The 10848-nt window shown below is 42.6% G+C and overlaps 1 protein-coding gene across 3 annotated transcripts; it reads left to right on the top strand.

Moving 5' to 3' along the window:
* The first annotated feature begins 3278 nt into the window (after positions 1 to 3278).
* Positions 3279 to 10077, top strand: LOC120317621 (phospholipase A2 inhibitor and Ly6/PLAUR domain-containing protein-like). 3 transcript variants are annotated; one of them, XM_039364349.1, is made up of 5 exons: positions 3279 to 3346; positions 5377 to 5499; positions 6514 to 6660; positions 7447 to 7599; positions 8789 to 10077. In XM_039364349.1, the coding sequence occupies exons 2-5, from the start codon at positions 5385 to 5387 to the stop codon at positions 8995 to 8997; spliced, it is 624 nt and encodes a 207-aa protein (XP_039220283.1). In that variant the 5' UTR covers positions 3279 to 3346; positions 5377 to 5384; the 3' UTR covers positions 8998 to 10077. The 3 variants fall into 3 exon arrangements, with proteins under 3 accessions (XP_039220283.1, XP_039220281.1, XP_039220282.1); XM_039364347.1 differs by lacking the exon at positions 3279 to 3346 and adding an exon at positions 3908 to 4070; XM_039364348.1 differs by lacking the exon at positions 3279 to 3346 and adding an exon at positions 3912 to 4070 and having other exon boundaries at positions 6514 to 6657.
* The last annotated feature ends 771 nt before the right edge of the window (positions 10078 to 10848 follow it).

The following is a 10848-nucleotide window of genomic DNA, read 5'->3' as shown; positions in this document are numbered from 1 at the left end:
TCCTGTCTTTTTTAGTTTCTGAGAGTTGCCTGCATTGCTTGCATTTCTGGGCTACATCCTCTCTTATTTGATCATTCCCAGCATCTCTTCCCCTTCACCAATCCCCCAAGGTCATTCTCACCTATTCATGCTCAGAATGGGGAAAGTCAGCAATTCCCGCCTTCTTAATTTTATCCTAAAAGCTTATGGATGTTGGTATGTTGTTTTCCAGAAGTGTTTTTGGAAAATAAAGTTGGACTCCCTTCTAGTTATTTTCCTAGCAAAGGGTTCTAAAACAGGGGCTTTTCAACCTTTTCACCCATTGTACCACTTTTAGGATATGGCAACATCCGAATCCCACCAGTTGCCTAGCAGGGTGTCAAAAACTTGACCAAAAAAAAAGAGGAAAAAAGTGATAAAGTACAGGCAGTCCTCAACTTACAACAGTTTGCTTAGTGACTGTTCGAGGTTACAATGGCACTGAAAAAGTGCCCCCCAAGCCACAGCCAAGCAAGACAGCGCCAGGCGGCGCTCTTCCTCCTGTCCGAGGTTTTCATTGTTGTCAGCATTTCTGTTGAGGATTGGCAGTGGGGGTGGGGTGGGGGGGTGCTTGGTTTTTATTCCCCCGTCTGCTGGATGATTGCAGCAGGTTTTGGTCACTTCACATGACCCTGGGACACTGTGACCGTCATAAATATGAATCAGTTGCCAAGCATCTGAATATAAATCACAGGACTCTGGAGACGCTGCAACATTCCAGCTGATTGGCACTTCTTCTGGGCTCAGCAGAAGCGTCAGGATCAGTGCTGCTTTCCAGCTGATTGGTGCTTCTTCAGGGCTCAGCAGAAGCACCAGGATCAGTGCCGAGCTCCAGCTGGAGCCTGGTGCTGATCCTAGCGCTTCCGCTGAGCCCTGACAGTCCTGCAGCTCCAGCCATCTCTCACTCAGGCTTGTGCAGTGCTGCCACCAGTTCAGCTTATTTCCCTCCCCCACTACCACTTTTATAGGATGGTCGCGTACCACCTACCAGGTGCCAATGTACCACAGGTGGTACCCGTACCACTGGTTGAAAAGCCCTGTTCTAAAAAGTCATCAAAGATTTGGAAAGTAAAATGAAAAGTTATGACTTTTAGGCACTCAGTATTGGAAAGATCCTGCAATATCCTCAATAGAGGGATGGTTGACAAAGATGTCAGAACTGGCAATGAGGCCCTCTCTGAAAAAAAATAATTTATTCGTCTATAATTGGAGCCCTTTGTGGACTTTTGGCCAAATGTTGACATAGGGATTTGATGATGATTAAAATTTAAAAAGAGGAAAAAAGAAATTTTTTTTTCATTTCCTCTTTTCCTTTCGGGAGGAAAATTGGACATTTTATTATGGTCTTAAACTAAGAGTTGAAAATAAGAAGTCGGAAGAAGAAGTTGGAAGTCATACTTTGTACCCCTTTCTTTCTTTCTATTCTTTTTCATACTTCTATTCCTAGTTTCTTTCTTTCTTTTTTGTTTCTTTTGATTGTTAGAACTAAGGAGAAACTTCCTGACAGTTAAAACAATTAACCAGTGGAACAACCTGCCTCCAGAAGCGGTGAATGCTTCAACACTGGAAGTTTTAAAGAAAAGATTGGAGAGCCATTTGTCCAAAATGGTATAGGGTTTCCTGCCTGAGCAGGGGGTTGGACTTGATGACTTCCAAGGTCCCTTCCAACTTTTATTATTATTATTATCGATCATCGCACAGTCAGCCAGATGTTCAGACTGGATTTGGCATTTTGTTTACCTATCGAATCCTTACCCAGGACCTGGGATAGGCAGATGTGGATGTTTGATGGTATTACAGATATCGTCGCAGGATGGAAGCAGTTCCTAATAAGGCCGCCTTTTGCAATTGACTAATAGTGAATTTGTCAATGCCAATGGTGTTCAAGTGGTGCTCCAGTTGTTTTGGGATTACACCCAAGGCGCCTATGACTATTGGTACTACCCTTGCTTGCCTTTGCCACAGTCTTTCTATTTCTATTTGTAGGTCTTTGTATTTTGTTATCTTCTCCAGTTCTTTCTCTTCTATTCTGCTATCTCCAGGCACTGCCACGTCCACTATCTTTCTTATCGACAATTGTTAAGTCTGGGGTGTTATTATTATTATTATTATTATTTCATGGTTTTTTTTAATGCATATGCTTTGTAAAATTAATAAAATTATTTGAAAAGTAAAATGGAAAGGGGAACTAGGATCCAGCATGATACTCCCCATAGAAATATCCAGGCCCAGACAGCCATCATGGTGCAGTGAATCGGGGAGATACATATTCTAGTCCAGGGGTCTTCAAACTTGGTCCTTTTAGGACTTGTGGACTTCAACTCCCAGAATTCCTCAGCCAGGCACGCATGCCTGGCTGAGGAATTCTGGGAGTTGAAGTCCACAAGTCCTAAAAGGACCAAGTTTGAAGACACCTGTTCTAGTCTCACTTCCGCTACAAACGTTCATGAGATGACTCTCAGCCTAGCCTACCTCACAGGGTTGTTGCTGAGGGCAAAAATGGGAGATGGGAGGGTAGCATTTGCTGCCTTGAGTTCTTGGGCAAAAGACAGAATACAAACAACTAAATCTGCCTGACACGTCAGGCACTAACTCTTTCGTCTTTAATTCAATATTATGAGAGAGGTTTGGCTAGCATGAGACTTTTTTTCATACTTTAATAACATAAAACATAAACTTTCAAAACAGTTAAGTGCTGCAGAAGCTCTTAATGGTCAGCCTTTATTTTTTTTTAATTCACTTTCTCACCGCAGTGCACTTAGACGCTGGATTGGTGCCAGGCCGTGTGTAGCGTGCCATGTTTTTTTCCGACTCTGAAACTGCAGAAGTACATAAGGGTGGACCGGATCAGCACCCCAACACTCCCGATTTTCAATTTCCTAAAAATATAGAAGAAGGAAGAAGAGCAGGGGTGGCAGTAGGGAAATAGCATCCAAGATTTTGTCCCCTGAATTTGAAAGAATCTCACATATCGTATTTGTTTTAATACATATTTTTAAAGGATGGAAACGATAAAATATCTGAGCACAAATAACTATCTGGCAGGAGAAGCCAGCAAGGCAACTTGTCTTTGGAAAGATCATTTGTGATTTTGAACAAAGATGTTTAGAGGACGCCGTGCAGCTCTGCCTGGGGGAAAATCTCTTTTGAAACAGGCGTCTGAATTCTATTAAATCCCAGAGGTCCAACCCTCGTCAACAAGGAGAAAAACCCTCCTGAATTTTAGAGCAAAGAAAAAAGCAACAGCTGGCCAGAGAGAAAGCTAAAAGAATCCCAAGCGGGCTTTGACTGGATTATCAGTGTGGATTTTGGATCCCTCATTTCTAAGGTTTGATGGCTGGGAATTCTGATGGTCCTCCTCACCTTGTTGAGATTGCCAATCTCAAAACAGAAAGAAAGAAAGAAAGAAAGAAAGAAAGAAAGAAAGAAAGAAAGAAAGAAAGAAAGAAAGAAAGGAAGGAAGGAAGGAAGGAAGGAAGGAAGGAAGGAAGGAAGGAAGAGGAAGGAAAGAAGGAAGCAAGAATGCAAGAAAGAAAGCAAGAAAGAAAGCAAGAAAGCAAGAAAATGAAGGAAGGAAGGAAGGAAGGAAGGAAGGAAGGAAGGAAGGAAGGAAGGAAGGAAGAAAAAGAAAGTGCAAACTGCAGAGTGTCTGCACCCAGCAATAAGCCTTAGGCAGCTGATGAAGTGGACTGTAGTCTACAAAATTTGATGTGGGCTAATAAGTGCAATTGTTTTTACGATGATGCAAGACTCTTTACTAGCTTTGAAGCAAAAGGCATGGCTGCCCTTACAGAAAGTTGCTATCTCACCATTGTAGCTTGGCCACGATCCCTTTGTGGGGGGAGGGGGAGGGAGAGACAGGGGTGGAGCCATGATTTGATACCACCTCTCCCTTTTTGGCTCCTTCTCCATAAAGCCAGACCAGCTCTATCAGGGGCAAAGCTCTTGATGCATTTAACAAGCTTCCTAACCCAGCTCTGATTTTCACCCAAATTCTGGCAACATGGAGGCATCGTTTGTTGTCTGCCTTCTTGCAGCCTCCATTACTCTGGGTGAGTACCTTCGTTTGGGATGATTTATGACTGAAGGGGTCCTCTTCTGGATGATGGGTTCCAATCCTTCCAGAATGGGGGGAGAAAGACATTGCCAGTGCTCATTAACTAGATTTGAATGTGTTCCTCCCCCCTTAAGATAGCACCTCATCGTAAATAGGGGATGGCCTTCAGTGACAACAGGTTGAAACAGGACTAGTTCTGCCATTAAAGAAGGCTGAAAGGAGTTGCTCTATTCAGTGCCATGTGGGTGTTTCAATGTGTGTGTGTGTGTGTGTGTGTGTGTGTGTGTGTGTGTGTCTATGCGTGCATGGAATAGAAGCAAAGATCGGACATTACCCCTGAATTGTATCTGAAGAGGGATGAGAGGGAAGAAAGGAGAGGAGAGAGAAAAGAGTAAAGGAGGAGAGAAGGAAGTAGGAAGGTTGGAGGAAGAGGAAAGGGGAGGAGAGTGGTGAAGGAAAGGAGAGGAAGAAGAGGGAAGTAGGGAAGAGAAGAAAGGGAGAAAGAAGGTAGAGAAGAAGGAGTGTGGATACGATGAAAGGGGAAATGGGCGAGCAACACCAAAAGTCATGTGTATGTATTTATTCCATTTTGTTAAAAGTATCTTGTATGTGAGTGTGGAGGGAATGTATGTTAACATCTGATAAGTATTACGGTATATGTATGGGGGAGAGTTTCGAAAAATAAAAATTATTAATAAAAAAAAAAGGAATAGAAGCAAAGAGTGTTGCCTAAGTGACACCACAAGACTTACGTTGTTCTTCGTATGTGGACAGAGGTTGGTGGGCTCCACTGGGCAGACTGTTGGTGCTGGATCACAAGCATTCACAACTATCGTTGGAAGGGTTGAAAGCTGTGGATTATATGCTGCTGGATACTTGACAAGGGTTTGGCCAGAAACCCTCCAACTTAAGAAGCAAACACAGCAATTCTCATTTTCATCTTTATTTTTTCTATGTTTTATTGATTTTAGTGTAATTTTGTCACTGTGAGCCTCCCAGAGCTGTTGAGAGACAGGCAGCATGCAAGTTTAATACTTTCTCATTGTTATTATCAGTAGGGTTGATTGCACCATTAGCCAGATGTTTAGAGTGGAGTTGACATTTTTATCCACCCATCAAGTTTTTTTTCCCCCCTAGGTTGTCATTGTTATTATTATGGTTGGTTGCACAGCTAGCCAGATTATTACCCATAACATTTGACTTTGGCAAAGAAGGAAAAAGGAAAGGAGAGGAAAGGAGGAAGGAGAAAAGAGAAAGGAAAGGAAAAAGTCATTCATTTTGTTAACTCTTGTTTTCTCCAGTTTTAGGAATGTCTCAGGAGTGTACCATTTGTCAGTCGAGTGGAAAGAACTGCCAGGGGGATAAGGAAACTTGCTCTGCTCCAAAAGACAAATGTAGCGTCACTTTGTTGGAAAAGACTGTCGGTATGTACAAAATATCTAAATTCATTGTACTGCCAATCAATATTATTCTGAACAAGCTCTTCTACAGACTGGGTTAATTTTATTCTGCAGGCTAAACGATATATACCAAATCAATATCCTCTGGTTTCATTGGGCTTCACAGTTCTGAGAAAGAAAAGATTTGTGTGTGTGTGTCTGTGTGTTTGTGTTTGTGCGTGTATATATGTGTGTGCCTGTCAATTAGTATCCTAAACAGCTCTTTGCTGAGATGGATAGAAACAGTGAAGACCATGCAAATGTACTTCAAACACTTACAGGCTTTTCTAGATTCGTGTTATTCTTTTGCCTGGAAGTGTGTCTGTGTCTTTGTGTCTTTCTGTGTGAGAGAGACCTGCCTCTCACTGGTCATCCCACAGCATCATGGTGATAGTCTCCACCACAACTGACAATTTCCTAGATTGGCTAATCACAGCTGGAGAGTAAGGAAAGGAAAAACAGAGAGATGACTCATTTGTTTACGGTTTTAACTTATTTATTATCCCATTTTTATTGCCTTTATAAATAACTCAAGGCAATGAACTTATTTTTTTTCCCAGTGCTGCCATCGTAACTTCAAATGGTCCCTAACCAAATAATTGTAAGTCAAGGATTACCTCCACTGTCAGTTCTAGAACAGGAATAAAAGGACTCATGAGAAGAATTAACCAGTGGAACAGCTTGCCTCCAGAAGCTGTGGGTGCTTCATCACTGGAGGTTTTTATTGGGCAGCCACTTGTCTCAAATTGTAGAGGGTCTCCTGCTTGAACAAGGGGTTGGACTAGAAGACCTCCAAAGTCCCTTCCAGCTCTATTCTGATTCATGTTCACACTTATCTGGAGGCTAGCAGATGATGGAATGGTGGGGCACAAATCCTGGGAAACTGGAGAAGGACTGGGGATGCTGAAGGCTCATGCTCAAGAGGTTTTATCTACCACTCACAGAGACACTGAGCAATTCATTGTTTCAGACACCAACTCTTCTTTTGGATCCCTACAGGACCTACCACACATGCCATCAAGAAGAGCTGCATCCATCCACAGGAGTGTAACCAGGGCTTGGCTGTTCTAGACATGGGCAACAAGCAAATCATCCAGGGCCACGTTTCCTGCTGCGAGGACAATCAATGCACCAATCATTCCAGTAGTATACATTGGGGCTCTCTCATTTTCTCTGATTCTTTCCTATTATTTCCCTTTCCCATTTTCTCCGCCCAAAGATAAATCTCCTGCATGTATCCTGGGCTCCATTTCAGTGAGATGTAGAGTAACATGATGGTCACAGGCAAGTCCACCATCTAGGATAGAGGCATTAGAAATTCTTCAAAGTCCCAGGCTGAGCATCCTCCTTCATTTAATACTGACTCTCATTCAATCAAAGTAAAAGTTCAGTATTCAGTATCCATTCAGTAAAAGGGACTTGACTTTATTCAGTGGAGTGTGTTAAAAGCCTTGAGTAGGCATGGGGTTATTTTAATCCATGCTAGCATAGTAGCGAGCCATGGTGGCGAAGTGGTGAGAATGCAGTATTGCAGGCAAACTCTGCCCAGAGTCTGGAGTTCGATCCTGACGAATCTCAAGGTGGACTCAGCCTTCCACGCTTCTGAGGTTGGTAAAATGAGGACCCAGATTGTTGGGGGCAAGAGGCTGACTCTGTAAACCGCTCACAGATATTGTCAATGCTGTAACATTGTTCCCAACAATCTGGTTCTTCATTTTCATAATGAAATGTCTGCAAGAAAGCCATCAAGCTCAGAGAGTACCAAGGACCCCACTGGTTCAACCCTGAGTTACAGAGGTTCCTTTCTATTGGAACTGAGAAAGTTGCTAAGGAAGGAAGGTACTGGCTTCTGAATTTCCCACCCTTACTCTGAGGTCACCCCAACCTCCTTTATTATTCTTTTAGCTTAAACTTCCTCCTTCTTTTCTGCAGTGCCTGCCAGAAAAATTGTAACTACCAACAACAAAAGATGCCCGGCTTGCTCTACCGAGCCAAAGGAACAGAGTGGATGCCAGGAGAAGTTGATTAACTGTACTGGAGAGGACGAGATGTATTGTGCAGAAGTGTTTCTTCAGAAGAAAGAAGGTAAAACCTCTAGATTCATGCCCATATTCAGTATTTGAAGCTGCCAATGAGGAAACACAATTCTTGAATGGAAATTGCCACATCCTGAAAGACCAGATCAGGTTGGTAAAATGAGGAGCCAGATTGCTAGGGGCAATATGCTGACTGTGTAAACTCCTTAGAGAGGGCTGTAAAGCACTATGAAGCAGTATATAAGCCTAAGTGCTATTGCTAAGTGATATTTTGGAGATCTACCGTGAGGTAGAAGATACGTTTTGGGGTCTTAACTTCTTTTGAGGCCAATGGAAATTTCCAGTGGCTGCTTCCACTTTAATCATGGAGGCGCTGTCCATGGTATTGAACACAAACCAGTACTACAATACTACAGTATTATCAATGTTTCTGTTGAGTTTGGAATGGCCTCTGTGCGTTGGCTGGGCTCACTCAACATGCTTAACCTAATTATCAAACCAACACATTTTCTGGTTTTGCACAATCCATTCAATCATAAGCTAACCAAACCGTGTGGATGCAAATATGCTAAGTCACCAAAACCCTAACCCAGTCCAAACAAAATCTCCTAAACAATTCAGCCATAACCATACCTGGCCTATAATTGACAAGTAATCCTTGACTTACAATTGGTCGCTTAGATGACCATGAAAGGTTATGATGGATCACAGAGCTACTTATGACTCAATTTCAAAGTTCTGATGGGTTCCCTTCTGCGGTCACGCGGTCACATCTCAGCAATTGCCCTGCATTTGTGGCCATTTGCAGCATCCTGCAGTCATGTGACTGCAATTTGCCAGTTCCCAGGATTAACTTTCAGTAGAAAATGTCCATTGGGTATAGTGGGTTTATTTAACAACTGCACCATTCATTTAATGACTGCCACGAAAAGGTCGTCAAATTGGGCGTAGTCACATCGTGACCCACTTAACAACCAATATGACTTACTGCCTCAATTCTGGGCTCAATATGATCGTAAGTCAAGGATTACTTGTACCTGCTAATCTTTACCTGAAGTCTATTATGTCAACCTTCATTTGGTGAATACAGTTTAATTGCCCTCTTTCTGTGAGCATGTATGCCGAAAGCAGAAGGAAATTTCCTCTGGGTCCTAGCTTCTCTCTTTCTCTCTCCCACATTGCTCCAAATCAGCTAGGTCCCAGGTGCTGACAGCTGTTTCCTCTCATTCTCTTTGCAGGAGGAAAAAATATGACTGTCACCATGAAGGGATGCGCCAATAAGGCTTTCTGTGAGAAGATGGAGATTTCAGCTGTTGCTAGTGCATTTACTTTACTTCCCAACAGCAACTGTAAGAATGCCACTGGGGCAGTTGACACCACAGTTGGATCATTTGGACTCTTCCTCTCGGCCCAGGCTGGGCTGTTGTTGGTGACCATCTTTTCTTGATATGTTTCCAACATTAAAACTCAGATCCTGCTTGTGAATTCTTCCCTCTCTCCATTGCTTATGCCTCTTAGGCCTCACTTTTTGGGAAAATACAGAGCTTTCCTTTTTCTTGAAATATATACATTTCAAGAGAGCAGCTAAAGTTTTTCCTAATACTGTTCCTCCTCTTGCTAGCTCTGTTACCAGTTGACTTTGAACAAGTGAGCTGTGAAAGTTGCACAGAGAAGAAGCAGGATCTATTTGCTTTGCCCTCCTGTCCAGCAGAGATGAAAATGGACACTAAGGGAGTCAAGGAAATGGGAGCAAGAAGAATGAAAAAAAAAGAGGTGGTCAGCCAGCATCAGTAGGGCTTCTGAAAGTTAAGGGGTGCTGCTAGTTAGTGGACACTGAAAAGAGTTTGCTGCGGCAGCATCAATGCCACACTTCATGGAAGCCATTGTATGTCCTTCACTAGCATCCATGGTGTGAGATAAAAATAGTCAAAATGGTGATCATGGTGGTGATGAACCATATACAGTATGAAGGACCAGAACTTTGATCATGCTGCTTTCATGTAATCTTCTGCCTGTGGACCCTGCGGTTGGGTACATATTGGTGGAGTTCAAAGTGGGCAGCTTGTGGACTAAGATCGATGTGACTCAAAGCCCATTTGTATGTGTTTTTTTTTTAAATTTCCAATCATTTATGAATCACCCTAATCTGACCACCTCTAGATTATATGTAAAAACAAGTCTTTAAAAGGGAATGTATCAACCAATTAAAATAATAACATCACACTAAATTTATCAGTGAAGTTAATGTGCCCCTCAAACAACATAGACCCTGTAGGCCTAATAAAACAGGGTAGTTTTAATAGCCTTTCTGAATGAGAAGAGAAAGGGACAATCATACTTCTGGAAATATGTTCCATGTGGGACGCACCGTACAAATCAGAAGACCTGGTTCTTAAATTTTTGAGCAAGATCTTTCCTCCCTCTGATGTTTTCAGACATGGAAGTGAAAAGTTCTCCAGAGAATCTTGGGACTCCCTTCATGTAATATGCCTATAGACCAGTGTTTTGCAAACTTGACAATTTTAAGGCATGTGGACTTCAACTCCCAGAATTCCACAGCCAGCGTTGCTGGCTGTGGAATTCTGGGAGTTGAAGTCCTCATGCCTTAAAATTGTCAAGTTTGGGAAACACTGCTATAGACCAAGGGTGTCCAACCTTGGAAACCTTAAGACTTGTGGACTTCAACTCCTAGAATTCCTCAGCCAGACGTTGGAAATTCTGGGAGTTGAAGTCCACAAGTCTTAAGGTTTCCAAGGTTGGACACCTCTGCTATAGGGTATGTTGGGTATGTCTATTTTCTGCCATCCATCAGCAAATAACACTGTTCCCTCATGCTGGGTCTTCCAACGGCAGTTGCCAAATTGTTCTCCTCCATTGCAGGTCTTATTCAAATCAGTTTTTGCAAAATGTGGCTCACACCTGGGGGAAAGACTCCTTTCATTTTACTGTATAGTAATGCAATCCTCTTCATTTCAGCTCTTTGTATAGCCCATGAGATGCATGACTCATCTTTTTTCTGCTTGGTATCTTCTTGGCTGGAGTTGACGAGTATTACAATGTGGAGGGTCCAGACTCAGAAGGATGAACATAGACCGTTTTCTGTAAACTTTGAAGGCTGAACATTATAAATAAACATCAGGTTGTATTCACTCCTGAGTTTTATCCCATGGTGATGTCACTTCTACTAATAATAATAGTAGTAAAGTTGGAAGGGACCTTGGAGGTCATCTAGTCCAACCCCCTGCTCAGGCAGGAAACCCTACACCATTTTGGACAAATGGCTATCCAGTCTCTTCTT

Source organism: Crotalus tigris, unplaced genomic scaffold, assembly GCF_016545835.1.
Source record: "Crotalus tigris isolate CLP2741 ecotype Arizona unplaced genomic scaffold, ASM1654583v1 scf7180000019753.2282721675:598951, whole genome shotgun sequence".
In the NCBI taxonomy this organism is placed as follows: domain Eukaryota; kingdom Metazoa; phylum Chordata; class Lepidosauria; order Squamata; family Viperidae; genus Crotalus; species Crotalus tigris.
This window is presented reverse-complemented; position numbering and strand designations above follow the sequence as displayed.

Coding starts and splice junctions, on each gene's coding strand:
- LOC120317621 (XM_039364347.1), top strand. CDS start 4,022: ATGGAGGCATCGTTTGTTGTCTGCCTTCTTGCAGCCTCCATTACTCTG. Junction 6,661..7,446: donor ATGCACCAATCATTCCAGTA/GTATACATTGGG, acceptor TCTTTTCTGCAG/TGCCTGCCAGAAAAATTGTA. Junction 7,600..8,788: donor GTTTCTTCAGAAGAAAGAAG/GTAAAACCTCTA, acceptor TTCTCTTTGCAG/GAGGAAAAAATATGACTGTC.